Genomic DNA, 25,666 nt, shown 5'->3' with positions numbered 1-25,666 from the left:
TTGGAGTATCAATACCATGTATCAATACAGCTCTCAGTATTATGCATCCGAGCTAAAAAATGACCTCAATCCGATTGAATTCATCAAAGCAGGACCAAGCCCCAGACTGCGCCAGGCCTTTGAAGAACTTGCCCATCGCCTTGTAGTCGAGACCGTCTGAGCAATTGAAGACCACGCACTGCAACAGTACAGAGACAACATCTCTCAGGATTAACACCAAATCCATTATAAAATTGTTAGCCATTATAAAAGTCTAAACCAGCAAAGGATTATTATTTCCAATTTTGGATGACTGCACAATGATGTCACATAGACAAGATACAAAATGCAATGCTCTTACCAACTACTACTTTGGATTAAGTTTGAACTGGCAGAGAACAAACAATATTTGATTAAGAAGAGCATTGAAAGAAATACCTACACACCCAAAACCAAACCAAACCAAACCAACTACATTTTAATACCTGTTTAGCTAGTGCTTTTGCCAGATCTTTAGTTGTTTCTGTTTTGCCAGTCCCAGCAGGTCCTTCTGGAGCACCACCAAGATTTAATTTCAAGGCACCCATCAATGTCCTATGTAAAGAGCACAGCCATTAGAAACAGTAATTATTGATGGTAAATTGTCTCTGAAGGATTGGACCAGTATCTTCCTACACAGGTTCCCTTGGCTGTGATTTATGTGTACTTTGCAGCTTGACCTAGCAACCTGCTAACAGCTCACAGCTGGCTCCCCAAAGTGGAAGCTTACAGGCACCTTCCTGGCCTGCAAGGAATGTTGAGGATTTTTATTACATGCACCCACTCTGTATATCCTCAATTGTACAATCAAATGTGCAGAACCACAGGGAAAGCGGCAGAGTTTGCAAAAGACATGGTGCTCTCATGATGACAACTTTAAGCTGGCTTTATAAACAAAGCCAATCTTTAGAGAAGGCCAAAAATGCATGAAGGTTGTTTCCCTAAATGAGGCAATGGCCATGCTCTCCAAGCGATATTCATACTAAAAATGGCAGCCCTGCTAATAGTAGAGTGATCTCTTTCTTTTACAAGCCATTCAAAAACTCAGCCACCAAAAGCAGTTGCTAAATTGGGATGAGACTGCTTGCTCACTGTTAGCACTAACACTGCTGGAGATGACCCCTATCTGCAGGCAGTGCAGCAGTCCCACTATCTCTCCACTACCCCTGTGCACGGCAGAACAGCGAGTGGTTGCTGGCCTAGGCAATAATGTCACCATTTAGCTGCAGTTTGAGAGCAACAGTGAGCTTGCAGCCACTTCATTCCCCGAGTAACATTCCCACAACCTATGTATTTGCCTGGGGACAGCTATCAAGAAGCATCTTTAAATCTCAAAATCTAAAACTACCCCTGAGATGACCCATGTCTCCAGGGCACACTGCAAGTGAAGACCCAAATGCCCTCAGAGGACGAAGTGTTTCCATTCCAGCCTCTTGCAAGTAAGCAGTGGAAGAGTCACCCACCTACCAGCAGTCAGGCACCAGTGACTATAGCAGCTCTTAATTTGACAGGTGGGCACACTCACATCTATGCCTTATTTACAGGAATAAACACACCAGTATTACCATACAGTTTGTTACATTTCCACTATATCACCTCCCAGCTTTTTTCAGAGGCACCTTCCTGTGTACAACAGAAATTAGCACTCTACTAGTACAGGAATCTAAGTGCTGCAAATGTACCTTAACGCATTTGGACAAAGAATATGGGTAAGATCTGCCTCCAATACCTTCCTGGAACTCTCAGAGGCTAAAGCTCCTACAATTATTAACTGTAACAAATGAAATCAAATACAGATTGCAAATCATTAAACAAAGATGCTATTCATAAACAACACAGCTCACCTGTAACACCGGTCTGTTAGCGGGGTTATAACCAGACGTGAGGAATTGCCCAGATATTCATATCCATATTTGGCTTCTGTGGTAATCATTCGCACTATCACATCCTCCCCTTCCCAGTAGTATCTCAGCTGAGAAATCCACTGGAAGTCATTCAGATCTGTGATTTTGTCTTCAACCAATTTTTCAACCACGTCACGAGCTGCAGAGTCGGGGACAGATGGTTTTTAAAAATCCAAACACTTCTACTATCTTTGTTGACTTAGAACACTGTGTAAGTAAAATAATATTTCCTTACATACACATAAGAGCATATTTCCTTACACACATTTAGAGCAGTAGGACAAATTTCATGTCAGAAAGAAATCCCCAGCTTTCATACAGGAAACCAGCTCCACCTGATCCAGATCACAGCGCCAATTCTAAGCGGACGCAGAGCTGTGTAGGCTGAGCAATCTCCATCACTGTGCAGTAACTTTGTAAAGGCTGTTTGAAGTCAGTGGCTGAAGGAGCCTACATGGGACACTTATTTTCCCTGATACTGCAGAAAAAAACCACCAAAATCCACTCTTATGGCCAAATTCCACACTGATAAATAGACCACAAACGAGCCAGGAAGTGACAGAATGCTGCTTACATCAGAATTTGTCTCTAAGGTGCAAGATGCAAGATCCTCAGCAGTTACACAGCTGCGTGTTTGAACTCTGTATGATGGTTAAACATTCAAGTCCAAGGCTAACTTTTCTTCTTTCTTCACTGATATATTGCAGCAACCCAAAAACCAAGTTAAGTATGGAGCCAAAGAGAATTTCAGCCAAGACTAGAAGGATGCATGAACAAAAACCTTACAAATCATTGCAACGTGTAGAGACATAACAAATGAAATCATGATTTTAATGCCCTAAGATAGCATAAGAATGTTTTAGAGAAAGAGAACAACCTTTTTTTTTTTAGCATGACTGAGCAGAACCATTTTGCTCATTTCAAGCAGTGAAAATGCTGGAAAAGCAAGAGAATGCTGCCTGCTGCTCCCCAGCGAGAGTGTGAGCAGCTCCCCTCAGCCCCGCTGCTCTAAGAAAAACAGAGGGCCACTGGGAAAGTGTTGAGACAGCTCACAGAGGCTGCTTGAGGTCCTCGCGCCTCTATCAATAGCTGGACCCCATGCACCAGTCCAGCCACTGCACCTGATTTTCATCTCCTGGGAATTAACCAATGAAAATGATTAACCCTGCAATTCATCTTCTGTTTGGTGGAGGAAGAATTGGAGCTGCCACTTTCCATGGTTTAGCAAAGTACATCAGTGCTGCCCGTATGGAACAAGGCGTCCTTACCGTGCACATCGATGACAGTGAGAGCTCCGAGAGTCAGCCGGGCCCCGCTGGGCAGTTTACCTCTCACCAAGTCAACAATGTCTCCAATCTGCTGATTGCTCTCCTCCAAGAAATCCTGTCACAGAAGCAGAGTGCAGGCATGAAGGCAACGGCAAAGTGCTTCCTGAGCTCCCATGGGTGCATCAGAGAGAGCTCCTGTCTGAGCGCAGTGACGGGACGCCCAACATCACTCAACAGTTTACATTCTCTTTTCCACTTTGCAGTTCTATTGCACTGTGAGCATTTTAGAAAGCCTTATGGCCTGAAATATAACGTAAGCAGAAGTGCTTTTTCCCCAGTAGAAATGCCAGATTTCTATCACAGGAGGTGTGCTGACTCACTGTCACGTAGATTTGGATTATATTTCTTCCGCAATTTGTAGTTAGCTGTAAATTAATACTGATACAAACCTAAGATTCTCCTAACTTAACTAAGAACATTTTAAATTATTTTCTCCTGAGTTTGCATTCATGATCTAGGCAGTGGGACTGAGTGCATCCTCAGCAAGCCTTCCAGAATACCCAAACCAGGGAGAGTGACTTGTCCTACAGCTGTGCTGCCATCCAGACCACAGCAGGCCAGAGAAACGGGCAGCCAGCAACCCTGTGCCTGAAGGTATGGAATAGGATCTTCAGCTAGTGTTAAACACCACAGACAAGTCAGATAGAAGATGTGCAGTAAGGATACAGAAACAAGGTGCTAGCTTTAAAATGCAGTACATGGTTAAAAAGCAGTCCAATGTACTGACAGAACAAATCCCCGAATTAATTCTCACACACGCTATTAGCTTCAGACAAAATTTCAACAGAATTATTTCCATTACTTGATCATGCACTTCATCAGTCCTGACTGAGCGTTATTTGAACATTGTGTGATGACAGCAGTACCACAGACACACCAAGAGAAATAACAAGACTGTACAGAAGAACAAATCTGTCTGCTTCACCTTTATGGTAAGAGAATCTAGCAGCAGGCAAATAGCTGTAACACACTGCAAGAAAAGACTGTTGCCTCCAGGTTCTCCTGGAGCTTTGCAGGTAAAGATGGGAGGTAGGAATAAAAAGACAGTGCTTAACACCAGTTTATGACTGTTTGTGTTGTACTTTCATTTATACGCCAGCATAATCTTGTAGAACAGTAACATCACTTCCCCCAGCAAAGCCACTGAAGATACAGAGTCAATGAGAGCAAGGAAACAGAAAGCAGTGTGTTGCTAACTGATCATCTTGGTTAGACAGAGGTTTTATTAATAAGCACTAAACTCTGATTAGGGCAACAGCAGAAGAAAATCTTACTTGTAAGGTTCCTTTCCTTATGGCCTCAGATACTGCTTCTGTCCAGTAAATGGATGAAACACAAATCACCACCTGCCCAGGCCACTGCAGAACCCAAGCTTTTCGAGGAACCTTGAACATAAAGATCCATTTCAAAGGCACATAAACACACTTGATCGCAGCACTGTAATAAGTATTTTCCCCAATTTCTTTTGTCTCATGCTGAAAATAAATGAGAGCTAGCGTGGAAAGCTTTGTCACTTTTTACTTGAGAACATTAGAACTGAAACTTCACGCACAGTACTGAACAAGGATAAGGATTTCCCTGATCTTTAAACAGGCTGCCCTGGCTAAGAAGAATGGGAACAATCTGTTCACATACAGTTGCTTGTGAAACTTATTTTGCACTGTAATTCAGGACCAATTACCTTGACGTATCCTCCTATGCCATCTTGAAGAACTTGTCTTACACTGGCCAGCATCATTTCCTCAACTTGCAAAAGCCATTTTTCTACCATGCCCTTCGAGTAGGAAAAGCAGTTGAGTCAATAAGCATTCTCTGATTATGTTCTTCTTAAAGTGCAAATCCTTTGAAATACAACAAATTCTAATTGACTTTTCTCTCATTTAGGAGGACAAAGTAGCTAGAAATTTCCCAGGTTCTGACAGGCACTTCTGCAGCTAACACTGCCTTCAGGCAGGCAAATCAATTAACTGCAGAGAATCCAGTGGAATCAACACACAGGGCTTCCTACAAAAGAAAACAAGACGCCAGCCAGCACAGCCAAATAAGCTTGGTCATTTTATCACAGGATATTTTATTCCTGGAAGATTTAGGGGGTAAAAGGTGGTTTGTGGACCTCACAACATTCCCCACCTCTCATCTCTGTTTGGGTACCATTTAGTAATTCACCTTCATATCTTCAGGTTGAGAACAGAAAAAGGAGGGAATGAGACGGAATTTAAGAATCACCAAGGTTGGAAAAGACCCCTAAGATCATCCAGTCCAACTGCCCGGATACTTATCAGCACTTCCGAATTTGAAGACTACAACAAACAGTGGAATTACGATTATCAGGTTTTGCCTTCAACAATCTTGGAAGTGCCTTATACTCAGAGCACAGCAATATAATTCAGAGTACGAATTGCCTCGTGGATTACCACTAGTTTCAGCAACAGCTGAGATGAAGCAAGTTACCCCTCTGATACAGCAGCTGGGGGAACAACTTCTGTGGGAGTACAGTAACACAGATCCCAGCATTCAAGATCCCACATTTTTCCCCCTTGTTTTCCCACCATTTCCTATCCTGCTGCTTTCCTGCCTTTTATTCCAGGCTTAATGCAGGTATAACGAAGTAACAGAGCAGTGTTCAGACACTGGGGTCCCTTCCAACCCGAACCATTCTATAGCACAGCCTGCCCTGCAGGACAAAGATGGAGGGCAGCCTCTGGGCTTGGCTGCCCAGCCGCCCTGACTGCGGGCTGCGCTCCTCGGTGGCGCTCCTCCTTGCCCTCATTCCTCTGCGTTTCAGCCATGCTGTGCCATGTTCTGAAGGCACAGCTATCCATACACTGGGCATTTACACAGATGATTGCACAGCGTGGCTGTGCCACGTCTCCTATGCGGTGTGCGCTGAGGCAGAGAAGCGCTCGAGGAATTTACCAAGCTGTTACACCTCACTCATTTCTGCAGGAATTCCTTTTTTGTTTTCCATCCCTAAACGCCTTTCATGATCTCATCCTAAACATTTTAAATTTCATTCCCCAAAAACATAGCCTGTAAGCAAAGCATACATTTGATATCACAGTAAGAAAAAAAAATTACTTTTGCATTTGTAGGATAGATTTTATCTATGAAAGGAACGATTTCCTTCTCTGAACTGATCATGCCTAGAATCTCCAAATTCTCGGTGAACTCCAGCTGGGCAATTCCCTCAAAACACTTCTTTAAGTGTGGCTGCACTCGGAGGGGATCCTTTGTTTCAGAGAGTATTTCCAGCAGTTCATCGTTAGACAGGAAAAAGAATCTGCCAGAAAAGTACAACTAATGAATATGAACATTCCAAGCACAAAAACTGTCATTAAACATATACTGCCTGCAAGATAAATTGTTCTTACTGTTGCTTATAATGTCAACATAACAGAGGAGAAATTATTATTTCAGACCCCTTTCTTTTAAGTTACTGTTAACATCATATAACTTATAACACTTGCTTCAGTCAGAATTTCAGCACAAATTTCCTTTCATGCAGTGAAGGAAGAAGATGGTTTCTCAAACCCACGTAAAACTCTGGGAAGAGCAGATGTACCAGAGGAGTTACAAAGACCTGCTAAAACACAGAATCCTGTTCCTCACAATCCTTTATCAGTCATACGTACTGCACATCTCTGCACAGCCAAAGAAGGTAAGGCAGAGACAGAGCCCAAAACAGACAGGGCAAAGTAGCAGCTTGCCTCGAAAATGCCCCGTGAGTGACGAAGTGCTTCTAAGCACAGATGGAAGCAATGCCAGACAGACTTTTTCCCCACATCTGCCTGCCCTTGGCACTGCAAACTTAGCTCAAACAGAGAAACACTCATGAAAATCTGGAAAGAAGAACACAGTTTCATTTTTTGTCCCATGGCACTGTGTCCCACACATGTTTATGAGATGAGACTTAACAGCTCAGCAGAAACTGTTTGAAAGAGCTTACAGATTTTTAGGCCCGATTAATTAATTAATTTACCTCGGGAAAAACAATCTCTTCTTTTCCAAGTAAATATTCAATCCCTTTTGAATGTCTTCTAAGAGAGCGTTTGCTTCCTGCAGTCTATCTAACATCCTGGGTTGCTCAGTTGCCACAAGTACCCTCGAGTCTTTCACCTGTATTACAACAAATGCAGTATAAATTGATGAAAGTTTACTAAATGTTTGTACAAACAATTTAAAATTAAAATGTCACTGGAGCCCTACGTCACCCCACAGCATCCATCCTCCAGAGAAATCCCTTTTACTACAACACCAGATTTCAGACCTTCTTGTGACTTAAATGCAAACAGCGAGCTCTAAAACCCAGCAGGTCCATCTTCTCAGCAGCAGCCACAATGTCACTAGTATACATGACAGTACGTGCTTTAAATGCTAGCACTCACCACTTGTGCCATGATGTCCTTCCAGTACGCATCCACAATGCCAAACTTTCTGCCCTCTTCTGGCATTTGAGCTACAATATCTTCTGAACTAAAAATTGGTTCCAAATACAACCATGTTGCCTGACATTTCAGCCAGCTATCTATGATGTTTTGCATTAAAGTCAGCTTTGCTTCCCAAGCCTGCATTGAAAACATTTAATATGTAAGACTAACGAGCAGCCACTTGAACATGTAGATTGATTAGAAGAGTGACAGTAGAAGACCTCGGGTTACTAAAGTAATGCAGCACTGCATTCCCATGTTTTTTTATTTGGAAAAATATCACTGGAAGAGTTTCCTCTGACAAACTGGAAAGAAACCTATTAAAAAAAGCCTAAGCATCCCAAGAGTGATACTGCACCATTAATGCATGCCTTAATCCCCATACAGTTTACTTGATGAAAGACTTCTCACTTAACAGCAGTTCAGAACAGCATTCTGCACCTGCTTCTCTTTAAATTAATTGATTAGGTCATAAAACAGTTCTCCAACTCAGATCTGAAGGAATATGGGACTACGGCTCATGCTTCCCACTTTCTTCAAGGTGATCCCCCTTACAGGAGTTATCTGGCTGACGGGGATCTGCAGCTAGCAACCAAGTGAGAGGACACCGTATGTCTCAATGAAGCACACACACCTGCAAAATAAATATGCAGGCCGAAGGAGCGAGAAGCTTTTCAAGTATTTGTACAAGGCTTCACAGTTCACAACTTTTGTACTGGCAGAGGTTTGTGGAGAAGCCTACAGTGGCTTACAAGGTGTCCAACAGCAAAAACCCACTGATTTTTCTTTCTGAGCCTTTGCACTCCAGCTGGGAACTAATTTTGGATCAAGTTTGCAGCAAGCATCCAAAAGCTGTGCCAAGCCAGCTACCAGAGCAAAGCATCAGCATTATTTTTTAAAAATATAAGAATATTCCTTCTAAACGATAGGCACACTTCTGCACAACCACTTTTTACAGCAAATGGTGGGCAGAACTGCTGGGATCAGCAGCTATGTTTGCTTCAGCTGTAAAGCGAGCTTTGCACACCTTTGTCTGGACACCATCAATTCAAAGCTCTTGGAGAAAAATACGAACGTGTGATCCCTTGAAATGGTTCAAACTATCAAACTATACAAAACACATGAAAGCACTGCAGAAACCACATCATGAGAGACACACAAGCTCAACCATACCAGCTTTTTCTTACCCGGCATTCGGCTTCCATTGGTTTGATGAAGGGAGAACCACACATCGTCTGAGTCTTAACAATGTGATCATCCAGTAAAAGCTGGATGTCATCAACTGCTGACAGGATGCTGTTGTTCTGCAAAATACATCCCATGTTAAAGTAAACCGCAGTTGCTCCTTTTCACTGCTTCTCAACCTCATGCTCACCCAGCTTCCTGCCACCCCGTTCTCTGATGGCTGAAGGCAGGGAAGCAGCAAGGCACTGAGCAGGCCCAAAACACATCTGCAGATACAGTCTCTCTACTGTGAATCACTATTTCAAAGTCAAGGGAGACACTAGTGTTGCAAGTGGGAAGTGAGCCAGGGATGCTAGTGGTTATAACCACCTTTTCACAGAATCACAGGACGATTTGGGTTGGAAGGGACCTTTCAGAGCATCTCGTCCCAACCCCCTGCTGCAGGCAGGGACACCTCCCATAGCCCAGGTTGCTCATAGACCCATCCAGCCTGGCCTCCCAGCAGTGCTTCCAGGCAGGGGGCATCCACAGCCTCACCGGGCAGCCTGTGCCAGTGTCTCCACTCTCACTGGCATGAGGGAGAGTTTCTTCCTAACATTTAGTCTAAACCTACTCTCTTCTAGTTTAAAAACATTTCTCCTTGTCCTGTTGCTTCATGTTCTTATAAAAAGTCCATCCCCAGCTTTACTGCAGGCCCTTTCAGTCCTCCAAGGGCTGTAAGGTCCCCCTGGAGCCTTCTCTTCTCCATAGTATGTGATTTCCTCTGTCTTCTGGGTAAGTGAGACATTTCACCGTTGTTCACCTTTCCATATGAAACTGCAGAAGCTCTCAGTCTCACCAATTTCCACGCATGAATATATTGAGATCACAAATGTTCCCAGACATGAAGGTCTAAACAGAAGAATGCAGTAATGGACACATTTGCCCAGGCCCTGGTATGATACTGCTCTCCACCACACCACCATGAAACAACAGTGACTTCCTCTAATACTGAAAATGAAAATAATTATTTCCAACAATGCATATGTAGAGCTCACATTTACTCACAGTATCTCTGTACTTCACCAGGCTGAACTGTACACTGATCCACTCTGATTTCATTTTCTCTATTGATTTCTCTAAAGAATGCTCCTTACTTGCAGCTGCTCCGATGGGTTCCAGCCTAAGTTGGAATGAAACGTAACTTTGAAATGCTTTTGCAACCAAAGAGCTGCTAACTTTTACATGGATTTCTCACACAGATTCTCATCTTGGGGAATATGTATGGGCTTCCAAGCTCACCAGGTGGAGAAATTAGTATTAGTTTAGATACAAATACGGACAGAAAATTCTGAATGCAGAAATTATGTGCTTTGGGAATATGACCATTTTTTGTTGCCTTTGTTCCACAAAGACACCTGACAGCTCCATCAGGCTTTGTTAAAATAAGCTGAGAAAATATGGGAGTTTTTAACACGCAAGAAGATTAAAACTGTAATTTGTTATCTGGCACATGAAATAGTGATTGTAAAAAGAAGGAACGGAAAAAAAGCAGAGTGAGCTTCTTACTGATCAATGTATTTTGAGAGTCCCAGTTCCAGCATGTTTAGAAGAGTAGTACCTTCGTTGGGCCTGACTTCACATCCCACTATTTCACTAATCTGAAAATGAAGTAAGAAGTAACACCTATTAGCAGGAGGTACACTTGTCACAGATTTATCAAACAGCAAGAAATAAACGCTGAGCAGTGCTCGTGTACCCGACCCACTCCATTTTCTGCCAAAAATTACTTTGGAAGACTTCAGATCTGTACCATTGGAGATTTCAGAACCTGATCTACAAAGCACAGACCTTCTTACGGTGGCACACAGAACTGTCCCCGGCACGTGCAGCAGTGCCCCCCAGGCTGGGCAGAGCCTGACATACCTGCTCCCAGTGCCTCTCCTTCATTCCGCGATTGCAGGCAAGGGACAGGACAGGAAGATGCTGCTTGAACTTGTCAAGTTTGTATTTTGTGCTTTCTGCTAAACGCCTCGGCCCGGCCAGGTCTGGAAAACTCTTGCTGAGCTTGTACATCGTTCTCCACATATTGCCAATTTCTTCAGTAATTTCATCAGCATTCAATTTCTGGAGAAATCCTGAATGCAGCAACACAAAGAGAACAGAGTGAGCAATTCAGGGTGGATCATATCTTCCCTCTGGAAATCACTCAGGTTTTGTTTGTTTAATATCACTGCAAAGTCCGTGCCTACAGTTTTGTTTTGGTGCTGGATTCCAACCCTTCTCTCTTCAGAGCTGTTATCTCACAACAACCAGGCAACCCTTCCAGCTCCTGCCTGACTCACTAAACAACACATCTCATCAGTGCCTCACCGTGCATCCACTCCTCAGACTTGGTATGGAAATCATATGCCGTTATCCAGAGCTGCTCAATGGGCTGCTTCTTTGTGAACACAATCTGCAGTAAAGGAAAGTAACTCTTCTCCCGCTCAAGTAACTCCTCTTCTTTATTTATTGCCTTTATTTAAAATAATAATAATAATTAAAAATCTTATTTCTATTAAAAAAAAGAACTTGCTAATAGTTAATTTTGGTTATAATTTTTTACATGCCAAAGGCCAGACACGTACGCAGACTCACGCCCATGGCTTCTAGGCAAACGCGTTCCCGTAAACTCCCTTTAACTGTTGGTATCTCTTACTACTGAAATAAGTGCTTGATAGGTAACAGCACATGGGCAGTAATGCTGTGTCTCACAAGCTTCCAAGGTACCCTGAAACACTTCAGTCACACTGGAATTGTCTTCACTATGAATTGCTTGCTTTGAGCTTCTGTCACAGAAACATTTGGGAACTCCAACCAAACAAATCATTAATTGCTGAATCTATTGATAATAAATACTGTCTTTGTCCAAAATTTCCTGCAGTATAAATGAACACGCAAAGATTTAGAGAAAATCACTGCCTTCTTCATTTTACAGGTAAGGAAGGGAAGCACAACACTGCCTGAATTCAGACCTAATCCAAAGTTTGCGTCTGCACACCAACAGACCTCTTCTAATACATGTAGTCATTCAATCTGAGCCGGAGGCAGAGGAACATCGAGATCAATCGAGATCTGCTCAGTGTCACTTACACTGCGTGGATGCATCCCTCGCTTTGTACGTAGTGACAAACTGCACCAGCACAGTGATTTGCTCTGCCCTGCCTATAGCGCAGCAGTGCTGCTCACTCACACAGCTGGATGCACTGGCTGCCTTCCAGTCAGATTACAGCAGTTGATACACAGGGATTGGAGCAATTTATCTAAATCTCATGCTGATTTTGTTGGTCCAATCTTCTCTTTTGAGCAGAACTTCATTAAACGTTTGATCCTTAAGGCTCTGTATATGCAGAAATTTCATCTTGTTGTTGTTTAGATTATTAATAAAGCCTCACAATACCTGTGAGACTTTCAAAGGAAACCACTCTTAGATCCCAATAGAGACACAACCAAGAAACTGCTCAGCCCAGAACCACTCTATATTGGCTGGAGAGCTCTAATAGAATCTAGGAATCTTGGTGTTCAGCTTCCTTCTATCACCTGAAAACTTTCCTGTCTGTGCTATAATACACACATTAAATATTAATATTAATATTAAACATTAATACCCATTGGCAGTTCTAGAAATGATACAAGGAGCTGGAAAACATTTGGTTTTAATTAAAGAATAAGCAGAGAGACTTGTACACAATTCCAATAGCACAACTCAGGAAAAACTGCACCTGTCTCCCCAGCATCCTCCTGCCACCTCTGTCCGAAGAACTGTTTCTCATGGGCAGCAGCCTGCTGCTGCTGACTGCTTGCAATTACAGTTATTCCATTTAAAGGACTTCAATCAATATTTCTCCTCCCCAAAACACATTTTTCAACTCAGCAGTCATACTGTGGGATAAGAAGATAGCAGCCACACATTCCTGAATTTGGGAATCATTAAGCCTGCTTGACAGTGTGCGCCCAGAGCCCCGAAAAGCATTTTTCACCCTGTAACACTGCAGCCCACCTCATAGCTGACACAAAAAATACTAACCTCGAGTTCAGCCACTGCTTCATCTAGATTCTTATTTAGCTCCTTCAGTTTCTCAGCATTGCTCCTCATCTCCTCTATGGTCATGACTTCTTGCTTCTTGTAGCTTTCTATTTCTCTGTTATAACCTTCTAGCGTTTCATCAAACCGCGAACACCTGAGTTAAGACAGCGGAGGTGAGGTGGTGCTCTGTTCTGCTCCTTTTTAGGTTTCAGCTCTTTAATGAATTACAACAAATGCTGTCACATGAAATGTGACCCCAGAACCGGCACAAAGTACAGACCCCAGTAAAACCCATGCATCAGTTGCATCAATACTACACACTCCAATTCCAAGTTCATTTTCAAACCTCCCAACCGACCCAGCTCACTTACATTTACTACTCTACCTTAAATACTTTATCTCCTTTACTGCCTGAAGGAGATAAAGGAGCAACGCAAACAGATGTAACAGGACTCAGCCATTCCTTCATTTCTCCTTTCAAACCTTTCAAAATACATTCTCATTTACCCTGACCAACATCTTCTCAGAAATTTCCATCATATTTTCAAGCAGGTTTCTCTCTTATTTTCTCAGCTGCTTTCCAAGTTCTATTTATTTGCAATTCTCTCTCTTTTACTGATAAGGAGGTGTTCTCTTCCTTTAGAAATATCCAATGAAATAAAACATCTTCACAACGTACCTTTCCAGCAAAACCAGCTCTGCGTGTTCCCTCCTGCTGCTCAGCTCATCTGCACAGTTTTCAAACATCACTTCGATCTGATTGGGCCAATGGAGAACCGTGCTATTCAGCTGTATGTCATAACCTAAAAGGAGAAAATTGTATATACAGACATCTTGAAGAATCTACCTTTGAAGCAGTGACCTAATAGACTGAGAAGTAGAAGCAAAAGAAGACAAGACTGCATTCAGGAATAAGTGAGTTAGGAATGAACCTCCTATTTTTTCGAGCTGCTGGCTGAATGATCTTCAGCCAGCAGCTGAAGATAATGAACTTTTTGCTAAAACAAGTTAGACTGATAGCAAAACTCTAAAATCCCGTGAAGAAGGTAAACTTCTAGACATTAACTAGACAGAGAAATCACTAAGAAGAGCTTGCCAGAATACATATTTGTGAAACGATATTCGAGTCCAACTATGTGAAGTGACAGATTATTCCAAACTAAATATGTAGATTACACCTCCATGAAGTGGATAAAACAATGTTAATCATTATTATTCCAGAGCACGTCAATGCTGACTGATTCACAAGAGCTATAGCATGGTAACTGACATTTCCATCTTCACATTCTGTTTGTTTAGCCCCCGCCATTCACTGCAGCGCTGCAGGACTCAGGAAGCCTGCAGTGAGCCGAACTTCATCTTCACTCTACAAGATGCACCATTCACCCACACAGAGCCCAGCATCCACCTATGAATGTTTGTATATGGAGACAAACCAGAAAGGTCAGCATAGTCCATGAGGAACTGCAGCCTGCGGGCGGCCTCACAGACATCCTGCCTCAGTTTGGAGGCAGTGATCCGACTGGATTGCTTTAAGTAGGCGTCCAGTTCCACCAGCTCTGCTGTGTTCAGAGGCAGCTTGCTCATTCTGTTTGCAATTGAATTATATTCACCACAAATCCTACAGGAAGGAAAACAACAAACAGGCTTACAACTGCACCTGTTGGTGAAGAGAGATGTAAGATTCTGCTCGTGGAGTTTGTCCTTCACACACCAATTATTCAGATGAATATACACAACAGAGATACATTTATTAAGGATTACATTTTACCCTGCAAAATCAGTTCTCTGCTGTGTTTGTAGGAACTGATACATAATAAAGCAATCATCAAATTGGGTCCAATTTAACAACAGCAGCACATCAACAGTTTATTTCCCACAAGTTTAGAATTTACTTTTTCAAGACCTGACTTGTGGCAAAAATAAAAGTTTGAATGCAGTAAGCAAGAGCTCACATAATCCCTCCACAAATATAAGATCAGGTGCACGGCATGAAACAAAGTACAAAGATGATGAAAAATCAATTTTAAAAAGCTTTTTAAAAAGCTTTTTTACATTGGAATGGAAAACAGGGACAAATGCTGCTGTTTTCCCTCTTTGTTAGAGCAATAGATGCCCTTGTCCCAGATTCCTGCTCTGTACTGAGGTCAGTTCCACTAAAGCAGCCCGGGGCTCCCAAACAAGCTCATGGCCTCGGTGCCCCTCAGTGAGTGCAGACAGAGGCCCCACGAAGAACAGCTGGTCTCCACCAGGAGATTCTTTCTGGGTAAGTGAGGGGAACCTTTCCTTTAAAACAGAAACAAACAGCTACTCTCTGTCTCTATTCACTGTGAAATAATTCTGTCCCTGATGGTAATTGTTTTATTTTTTAAGTTCAGAGATCCATGATTATCCCATCACAATAAAGTCAAATTATATCCTCGTTTTAATTTTTTTTTTAAATGTACTATTGTTAAATTTGCCACAAGTATGCAATCAGAACCACTGCTTCCCCAGGGGAAAAAAAAAAGTCAGATTCAAGAGAAGCTGATCTACAGACTGCACTCTGCACCCTGCTTTAGCTGGGTGCCAGCAGGGAAAGCATTCTGTTCCTTTTACACTCAATCTGGGGTCCTTCCCCACACGTGCCTGTGTTGGTAGAAGAGGCAGCAGGTGAATGCAGCCATCTCAGACACAGATACACAGCAGCAGCGCACACAGAAAGCAACAACCACACATACTGACAACACGCACCTTTTATTTAACTCCCTGTTTTCCATCACCTCAAAGTCAATCAGTGCATCTCTAAGATTTTGCGTCCGAACGCAGAGTTCCTCGTTCAGCTGTGCAGCATCCAGGCAGAACATGGCCAGAGGGACAGTGACACGCATGGAAGCAATCTCCCTTTTCAGTTCTGTGAAGCTGTCAATCTTCTACAAATGGAAAATAATAGATACTTATGTTTTTTTGTTTGTCTTTCAAGCTCATAGACGAATGATGCTAAACAACAGCTAATTAATTCCCAACAAGGAAACAGGGCTGAAATCTTCGCACAGGAGAATGTCGCATTAAGGAACACCAGAAGATGCCTCAGGAAGTATTCGGGCAGAGGTTAACTCACAAATGCAGCAAAGAAAGGGGGCAGGGCTAAAGACAAGACAGCCAACAGACCAGCGAGACCCAGATTCACCAGGTACTCCGGACAGCCTTCAGCTGGCATCCAACAGAACCCAGAGAAGAAGGCCAGAGAGAAATATCCTTCAGCATAGCAGCCCTATGGAGTAAGGGAGATGGACTCCCATGTGATCCAAGGGTGAAACAAACCATCTGAATTGAAACTCTTCAGAACAGCAATGTACGATGGCTGCTCCAGAAGTAATGCCTCCTGTTTTAATGTGATGGCCGACTCTGACAGAGGCAGGTATTGGTGAGGTGGCAGCAGAGGTTGAACCTTCCCACCAACACTCCATTACTTTTTACTGCTGCGTGACAGAGCTGACAGAATGGGGCACTCCAACAGAATGGTGTCTGACGTGGAAGCGCAGATGAAGCAAAGGGGCATCACTGAATTCCTCCATGAACAAAAAATGACACTCACTGATGTTCATCAACAATTATGAATGTTTATGGAGGTGGGTGCTGCATCTCAGCAGCGGTGACAGTGACACTGGGCCACCTCTGTGCAGAGCTTCACGAGCGCAGTGCACAGCTCCTGTTCAGCACTGGTGAAAATGCACAGCTAATGGCGGTGACTGTTGAAAAGCAGTGTTTTGTAGCTGAGAACTTGCTCTATCAAACAGCATCACTGTGCTCTTTGTATCTGTTATAGTTTCCATGGGAATAAAGAGGAGGCACTGCTTTTGGAGTGACCTCCAGGTGTGATGTGCTGTATGAATGCATAGCGGTTGTCAGTTATGTATTACCTCTCTTAAAGCTCCTAAGGATGGACTTCCATTCAAGAAATCCGTAACGTCTTGCTGTGCATCGTTGTTCAAAAGATGGCTGTATTTCCTGTACATGTTTAAGTACCTTAAACACAGTAGATGACAAAAACAAACACAAGCTTCCAATGTGAAGATTTGTTATAGCAAGAAACAAATTGGCTCAAATTGTTTAATGTTTGAGTCAAATAGATCAGTGTTTTTAGGAATGTAAGAACGTGATGGGCAAAAGGGTCAACAGACAAAACTCACCTCTGTGGGCCAAGCATGTTGTTCTCAAAGATCTCCTCAAGTTTGTTTATGTACTCTGCAAACAACGGTTCGTCTGGTTTGACTGTACTGAGAGCGAGGTCATCTCTTTTTAGTTGAGGAAAGAGAATTCTCTCTACCTAAAGGGAATCACTGCAAGTGATGTGAGAGCATTTACAATACCTTCTATAACACAAAATGCAGTTCCTTGGATGTGACTCTCGTAGGTAACATTTCACACCACGTGTTTTTTAATTCACAAAGTTGTACTTTATGTGGAGCTGCAATCTGTGCAGTACCTTTGGAAGCCCCTCTGCGCTTTGTAGGATCTCCCTGAAGCACAGACTGATGAAATCCCAACATTCGTTCAAAGGTGGCTCAAAGACAATCTTGGGTTCTTCCACACTGAGTTTGACTATCAGTATTTGAGGCAAAAAGAACTGCATTTCTTGATAGGGTTCTGCAAAATCACTCCCGTCCTTGGGGAAAAGAATGAAAATTGAACATGCCAAATAAATCAATTACAACTGTAATCATTTAACTGTCACCCACGTCCCCACTCTTTTAACTACAGAGCACCAATGGGATTTTCTTCACCAGCTCTTAGTCAGAACACTGCTGCACCAACATACAAGATGTTCAGATGCCAACTCCTAAAGGAATCTGTAAGACACAGAATTAGGAAGCTGGAGCTAAGCCTAATTGCCTCGTGGTGCCTAAGCACCAAGTGCCATGCAGAACTAAAACCCAAAGCGAAGAAAAAATCATTATCAGAAATAAAACCCAGCATCAAATACAAGATTCTGTAGGGTTTTTTTGCTTGCTTTAATTGTCTTGATGGTTAATAAGAACTGTCCTACCCCAAAATTGCTTCTACAGTAACAAAATGCTAACCCACATCTAGGACGGTAATGTGGAAGCTGTAAGAATTTCAAGCCACCAAACAAAAAGCAGCAGCAGCCGGCCACGAGGGGAGCCTGCCATGGGCATCATCTCTGACCTCTGCCTGCTGTGCAGCATTTCAGCTGCCATGCTCATTATGGCTCCTGCCTCATCACAGCAGCCATTCTGTGTGACCTGATATTTAACAAACTCACTTCCACTGCGAGACAACTCTGTGGTAGCCAAAAGAAACACAGAATCTCTTGCAGTCTGATGTTCATTTTCATAATTAAACGCATTGCTTGAAATAATACAGGGCACTCGTCTGGTATAGACAGGGACACCAAACGCAAGCTCTCTCTGCAAAGGATTACATACAGCTGCACACTTCTGATGTAAAGAGGGTAATTTGTGTGCTTTTATGAGAACAGGTTGGCCAGGTTAAGGTCAAGGCAAATAAAACTCAAAAATGCCATTAAAAAACAGCACATCCCCTCAAGATGGAGTCGAAAACTCTTAATTATAACTCCAGACCTGCAAAATCATTATTTGAGTAAATAGTTCCTCGCCCTTGAAAAAAATCCACTGAGTAGGAACGGTGATCCGAAGGGCTCAGCCCTATTCCAGTAAGGCTAAAACTATCTGGAGTATTTCAGCCTCAAAGAGAATTATGTTTTGTGACTGCATGAGTTACCATCCCCACATAATGCTGGAAGCAGCGAGCACAGATGCACCTGGTGGCACACACCTCGTGCATCATAAAAAACCGAAGAAGGTCCTCCAAGGAGCTAACAACCATCTGACGGAGCTGCAACGACATGAGAGTCGCCACGGAGCTGAAGTAGCTCTCGATTTGCTGGGGTGAATCCCTGCTATTTCCAGGAGCAAAATGAAGCCACTTCCTTTTCTCATCACGTAAAATCGATGCACAAGTGGGGATCCAGCTAAAAGAAAACAAGGCAGACAAAGTTTTTAAAAGCTTCTCAGGCTTCCTCCTTGTAATGAAATCTAAGCTGGAGATCACCCAAAGAATGAGCACAATCCAAAAAGCGAGCACAGAATTGATAACTAGGTGTCAGACTAAACTGCATCTGCCACCACCTGGAGAAACACCATCAAGATATCTGTTAGCATGGGAACCTAAGACTAGTTTAAATGAATATGAAATAGATGGAACACTGGTGGCAAATTATCAGCATTAAATGGGAGCCTTGAGATCCTGATGATGGAACGAAGTCGCCTACCAGCACCAGACACCTCCTTAAATGAGTGATCTCCATGCTGAAAAGGCCACGTTTCTGGTCACAACTCCTGCAGACGGGGGGGCAGATTTAGCCTCCCTTCCTTCTAGTTTCCAGCCTGCCAGTCACTTTATTCCCATTTGCTCTGCTGCGAGCACCCTCATGGTTGCAATTGCTCTTTCAGCATCCAGATGCTTTTCTCTATCGTTCACTTTTCCCTTTGATTCAGGTGTCTCTGGAACCACTGCCATCTCAGCCACCCTTTGAAACAGATACGGCTTAATGACGATTCTCAGGGAATTGAAGCTAGAGACAGGTATTAAAAGGAAACACCTCTAACCATGGAGTTCTTTTGTTTCCTTTGTAAACAGCATGAGTTAACTGGTATCGACAGGTTCACACCAGAGCAAAGCGTCCCAGGTTAATGTCAGATCGGGCAGACATTCACACCTCTGGGGAAATACTTATAATCCAAAGGCTTCCAAGTTCATTCCAAATGTACTGAAATAAATAAGAAAGTCAACTTACCTTTACAATTATACACTGTAAAACGGGTGCAAAGCTGATAAATAAATCCAACCATCAAAATACACTGTTCAACAACATTCCGCATTTCTAGCGCTCTGAAACATGAATTGGTTGGACCACTCACTTTCCGACAAAACAGCAGGTTACGCTGTGGTTTTGTGTGGTTCCACTTAACTAACCAGAGAACAGACAGTCCGAAAACTTCCTGAGGCCATCAGTGCCACCTGCCTAAGACCAAGGGTACTCCTCTGCTCCCATATTTCTTTCCTGCCTCAGAGATGTCTCAGCACGCAGGGACTTACAGGTGAGTGCATCTGCAAAGGGAGTTTTCCACTGACAGCAGCTGGCCCTGGATCAGAATGGGAATGGCTGCTTACTGCTGCAGTCAGTGTGAATTCTGTACTTCATCTCACCTGCTGAGGACCTGTAACACACACCTAACTAAGAATCTCCATCTTGCAAATAAAATCCATAGGAGTGGAAACTGAAATGTAATCGCATTCTCTTAACTTACATTAACTCAACCAGAACTCTAACATTTCTATGTAAATTTACTGCTACTTCATGCCAGGAAATAAGACTGAAACGCGCAGCTCTTGCCGCAGCTCAGCCCTCAGATCCCCACCCCCCCACCGCCACGACGGGGGGCACTGACTTGTTCAGGAGGACGGCGCGAGCCTCCGCGCAGTGCCTGCGAACGGCGCCCACGAAGCCGGCGGGCGGCAGCGGCGGCTCCCCGCCTCGGAGCTCCTGAGTGCGAACAAACCGCAGGCAGCCGAACCTGCGGGAGCGAACAGCCGGCGCTGCGAGGAGTTCTGCTCAAACGAGCAAAGCCCGCAGCGACACACAGCCAGGTCTTGAGTGAACTTACAAACGCAAATAAAACCTCGTTGCTTATGCAGGTCACGTCACTGCCAACTTGTCCAGCAAGTGCATTTCCACAGTTTTTGCTTGGTTGTTTGCTCAACTGTCCTTTGCAGTTGGCAAATGTAAAGAGCTTCACAAACTTCATTTGGCATTTTGCAGATTTCAAATTATGTTAATTTTTGATAAAATGCTCAGAATATTACTTGTCTTTTTTGCAGGTTTATTAGTGAGTCCAGACAGTAAGAGCACCCGGAACAACAGCTCCTGCTTCTGCCCCACATTAATAGTAAAAAGCACCCACCTGGGTACACTCCAGGAGAAAAAAAAACAACTACATTTCATCAATGTTTAAATGGTAAAAGCTTACTAGTACGCAGGGTTACTGAACACCATTTTTAACTCCCCATGAAAACACGCCTCAGAGTCCCCAGAGCAACTTCCAACTGAAACAGACTCGGTTTTAGCAGAGGCGAAAGGTTTTCTTTTGTTAATTTCAGCAATAACATTGAGAATTCTACATTACTATTTCATTGAGCTTCAAGCCTTATCCCAAAGTGAATTTGGGATAACACCATTTAACAAAGGAGATGATTTTCTCATAGCACTGAGTGCACGTCCCTCACTCACAGCCAGACACTGCAGGAAACAACCATTCCATGGCTGAGATTCCTGCAGGCTCTGAAAATGAAACACTCTTTAGAAAACAGAGAACAGATTTTGTCATTCCCCCTCCATCCCCCGCTCGGAGCTCTGCAGCATCGGTCAGCAGATGCGCTCTCTAACGAAGCCATACAATCCCAACATAATGTTAATTGCAATTTCTTACTCAGAAAGCCAAAGCTGATGTAAAGCGTGCATCAGTGGATTCACAACAAACAGATTGCTTTCATTCCAGCTTTTTGCTTCTTTGTAAGAACTGTGCCATGGGACGGGTGCCCGGATGACTCTCAGGGGAAACGGGCGCGGGGTTCTTCCAACCAGCAGTCTCTCTCTCTCAGCCGGATCCATCAGGATGTAATCAACTGGAATAAATCAGATCTACATTGCGGTGAGAGGGCATGCATGGTCATACCTGCATATGAGAACACAGGCTCTCCATAGTTCATGAAGCATGGAATTCTTCATTTAAAATCTGCACTGCCATTCCTTGTAAGTTTTTTCAGTGAAATACAGCACAGTAATCAAGTTACCAACACACATATAAAGTTATTTTGGAAAAATAAAACAGGGTCTGGTCCTGGCTCTAAAATCAGGAGATGTAGAAACAACTTTTCATCCTGCCTTCCCAAGCTGGGTACTGGGTGCTTCATTTCCTTCCTGGTCCACAAAGTGAGGGTGGAAATATCTCCCTTCCAAGCAGAATTTTTAGAAGGCTTCTTAAATATTTGTGATTGCAGAAATTATTGCTCAAAGCCTTCACTGCATCGAGGAAGAGCATGGCACCCAAGGGCTGACGTGTGTTCTCTCCCAGAGGACAGAGCTCCGTTCTGCCGGCCCCAAGAACGTCTGCAAAACCTGGGAGTTGCACACTGAGCTCTCCCACATATGGGAACCACAAACACACAGACTGTACCAACAAAGAAAAGCAAATTAAAGGTTACTTGGAGATTGGAGAGTGGAGAAAGCAGAGCGAAAACCCAGCAGTCTCTCCTTTCCATGCTGTTGTGAAAAGGAGACTACAAATACTTGATCAACAGACTTTAAAAAATTCAAAGTGGGAAGGCTGAACACTGCCAAACGTGGCTCCTATGTTTAAAGAGGAAAGGACGGCATTATACCCACTGCAACGCAGGTGGAAATAAATGCCATGCCTTACAACATGCTTCTGCAGATGTCAGAAAGCAGCTGCAGCTGCACGCAGTGCTGCACACCTAGGGCTGCTGTCAGCTGACGGCACAGGCACTGCTCAGTGCCCAGGTACAAGTTCTGAGAAAACACATTCCATTTGTAAATCAGTCCTCTGATTTGCTAAAAACTAACAGTGATTCTTACCTGCTGCCATTTCATAGAAAATAAACCCCTCTTATAGGTATGAGTCACACTACACAGAATAGAATGAGAAGCAGCCCTTTATCACCAAGACACCCATCAGGGACTCGTTCTCTTCGTTCCATTCACACTGATGAGTACTCTGTGACCACTGATCCACCCAAGTCTGCCTTCCCATCAGCCTGCACCCCGTGAAGGAGGACAGGCACAGATCTCCCATTTTCTGCATTGACATCAGCCCCTTTTGCTGTTCCCCTGCACTGGGAATGAACAGCTCTGCCCGTCCCGCCCCTCTACATGTGCTCCCAAAAAGCACTCTGAATATCTCTGGAGTCACAGCTGCTGTGTTGTGTTTGTATCAAGGTCTCTAATAGGCTCCAAAACTGCTGGAGTGTGGTGTGGAAAGCAAATGGGCATATGGGCACAACAAGAGTATCTACAGTCTGATTTACAAAATCACCTCCTTGGCAGAGGTTGAATACACAGGTGTTTGTTCAATATGGAACTTCAGGAAGAATGCTGACATTCTGCCATGCACCTACTGCAGTTCTGCTGATCCTGACAGAGCCCTCCACTGGTGCTAAGAGCAGAAATCAGATTTGCTTTCCAAGTGCAGCAGTTTACATATGCTAAATCACTATGAGATTACAAGTCTTACCAATGGCTTTCATGAGGCTGATACAATAGTCTTCCTTAACCTCTTCTTTTAAACTCACAAGTGAATTCTTCAGATAGGGGTTAGCAAGAATAGGAATTGGAATTTGCTTTAAAATTGCATTCATCACTTCCTCATCCTGAGGTGCCAACATGTCCTCCCGCACTGCGCTGTGCACATAGTGCCAATACCGCTGCAAAACACATTCAAAATGTTATGCTGTGTAAGAGCTTCTGGTAGACAGGGAATTACCATAGAATCACAGAATGCCCTGGGTTGAAAAGGAGCACAATGCTCATCCAGCTCCAACCCCTGCTGTGTGCAGGTCACCAACCAGCAGCCCAGGCTGCCCAGAGCCACATCCAGCCTGGCCTTGGATGCCTGCAGGGATGGGGCATCCACAGCCTCCTTGGGCAACCTGTTCCAGTGCCTCACCACCCTCTGGTGAAAAACTTCCTCCTCATATCCAACCTAAACCTCCCCTATCTCAGTTTAAAACCATTCCCCCTTGTCCTATCACCATCCAGCCATGTAAACAGTCCCCCTCCCTCCCTTTTTATACATTCCCTTCAAATAGTGGAAGGCCACAATGACTTCTCCCCTCATTGCTATGATTACTTCAAAATCATTTGGGCTTTTCTGTTACTTGAACCTTTTCTGCAATCAAAAGGTAACTGAGCACCATGAGTTGTAGCTGTGCCTATCTTCCAATCCTCTTTAAACGTCTGACATTTTGATCACACTTGCATCTGTTTTGATGGAAGTGTGTATTAAGTGCAGCACACTAAATTCCTGACCTCTGAAGTAGAAGCCACCAATGTGTGAGGTTACGAATTTGGGAAGACAGTTTTACTTGCAAAATCATTATATAGAAGGCAAACTGAGAAACAAGTACGAAGGGAAAAAAAATTTAACAGCAGTTTGCTGAATATTCCTGTTTGCATCTCCTAAACCTCAGGCACTGCATCCTCTTCTCAGCTCCACTTAAGCAAAGAGGTTACAGACGTAGTGCCGACATGCACTGCTGCTACTGCTTTCAAAACGGAAATGAACACTAAATACCTCCATATCGCTTCCTGAAGGTGACTTTTCTCGCTTATTCATCTCCTCCTCGTGCGAGTGCATGACAACAAACTGCTCTTCTGGAGTCAGTGGTTGATCTTCTGTGTAACGTGCAGCATCAAATTCTGGCCCATGTGCAGCTGCACGCAGGGAAACGAGATCCAAAGTGCGTAACAGCGGGGTACTGCTGAAACAAAACACAGCTCTGGTGAGCAAGGAAGCTTCAGTGGATACCCAAATCAACGTGGGCAGACTACACCGCACTGCTCTAAGGACAAATACAACCTATGATGAAGTACTTCAATGATTCATAAGAGAAACTCCATAAAATTGTTGAAGATAGCAATTTACTTCAACAGAGAGAAAACCAGCTGCCACTTAACATCATGTGAACTTCCCAGCTACACAGTACTGCTGAGAAGGGCAACATCTTGCAAGCAATTCTATCAGAGCCAGATCTCCTCACAGTAATGGCTATTATGCCCGAGCTCTCTCCCATTGTCAGGTGGTTCTCTTTCCAAAATCTTGACAATCTCAGCCAAAGTTCAAATTGGCTCATTCACAAATATTTGTGGGTCACTCCAGAAGCAGTGCCTCTCTTTATTTCCATGGAAATGACAATAGATACAAAGAGCACAATAACAACATTTGGTAGAGCAAATTCTCAGCCACAAAACACTGTTTTTCAATGCAGCCACCAGCAGCAGCTCTGCATCTTCACCAGCAATGAACAAGAGCTCCACATCACACTCGTACAGATCTGCAGCGGCAGAGGTGAAGCACAGCTGCTGTCACCACTGCTGAAATGCAGCATTGACCCTCGCTGTGCCAACAGCCATTGCTGGGTCTCCATAAATGCTCACAGGCGTCGATGGTGGTCAGTGGGTGCCATTAAGACACTAAAATGTAACAGAGTGTTGGTGGGAGGGTTCAACCTCTGCTGCCATCCCACTAACATCTGCCTCTGGAGGCGCGGGGCAGTGCAATGAAATTGAAGGCACTGCTTTTGGAGCAGCCCTTGTATGTTACACTGCAGCCTTCAGTGCCAGGATTACACAGGGTTCTCCATCGGGATCCTGCCTCACTGCCCAGGATGAACAGCACTCAGCAGCACTGCAGACCTGACTTACTGCGCACTATCAAGCTCTTAGTTGAACAGAATTTAAATCCCCACTGTGTCGTTTGTATGGCACAGATCCCTACGTTACCTTAACACAGACCAATGCCATAGCAATGCCAGAGAGGACTGTTTCTCCCTTTGTTTTTCAGAGGAACACAGGAAACAACAATAACAAAAAGGTAAAAAGAAATACTCAGTAGAGTAGAATACTCAACTTGACACAACTCCAGGAGCATTACAGAG

At 43.7% G+C, this 25,666-nt stretch overlaps 1 protein-coding gene across 2 annotated transcripts in view; it reads right to left on the bottom strand.

Moving 5' to 3' along the window:
- The window catches only part of DNAH3 (dynein axonemal heavy chain 3), a 64,483-nt gene that overhangs the window by 30,140 nt on the left and 8,677 nt on the right, over nt 1–25,666 (bottom strand). Inside the window, exons 7-32 of one of the 2 annotated variants that reach the window (XM_048962420.1) lie at nt 24,304–24,490; nt 23,245–23,434; nt 21,424–21,619; nt 20,386–20,511; nt 18,710–18,905; nt 17,379–17,558; nt 17,083–17,219; nt 16,813–16,918; nt 15,644–15,822; nt 14,347–14,531; nt 13,590–13,713; nt 12,911–13,064; nt 11,215–11,359; nt 10,768–10,979; nt 10,411–10,502; nt 9,910–10,024; nt 8,865–8,981; nt 7,636–7,815; nt 7,230–7,366; nt 6,329–6,530; nt 4,932–5,024; nt 4,525–4,635; nt 3,191–3,305; nt 1,863–2,061; nt 465–573; nt 65–178 (exon numbers count right to left, since the gene is read on the bottom strand). In XM_048962420.1, coding sequence (XP_048818377.1) covers nt 65–178; nt 465–573; nt 1,863–2,061; nt 3,191–3,305; nt 4,525–4,635; nt 4,932–5,024; nt 6,329–6,530; nt 7,230–7,366; nt 7,636–7,815; nt 8,865–8,981; nt 9,910–10,024; nt 10,411–10,502; nt 10,768–10,979; nt 11,215–11,359; nt 12,911–13,064; nt 13,590–13,713; nt 14,347–14,531; nt 15,644–15,822; nt 16,813–16,918; nt 17,083–17,219; nt 17,379–17,558; nt 18,710–18,905; nt 20,386–20,511; nt 21,424–21,619; nt 23,245–23,434; nt 24,304–24,490 — 3,901 coding nt within the window. The other variant, XM_048962421.1, reaches the window with a different exon arrangement.

The sequence above is a fragment of the Lagopus muta genome, chromosome 15 (genome assembly GCF_023343835.1).
Source record: "Lagopus muta isolate bLagMut1 chromosome 15, bLagMut1 primary, whole genome shotgun sequence".
Lineage (NCBI taxonomy): Eukaryota > Metazoa > Chordata > Aves > Galliformes > Phasianidae > Lagopus > Lagopus muta.
This window is presented reverse-complemented; position numbering and strand designations above follow the sequence as displayed.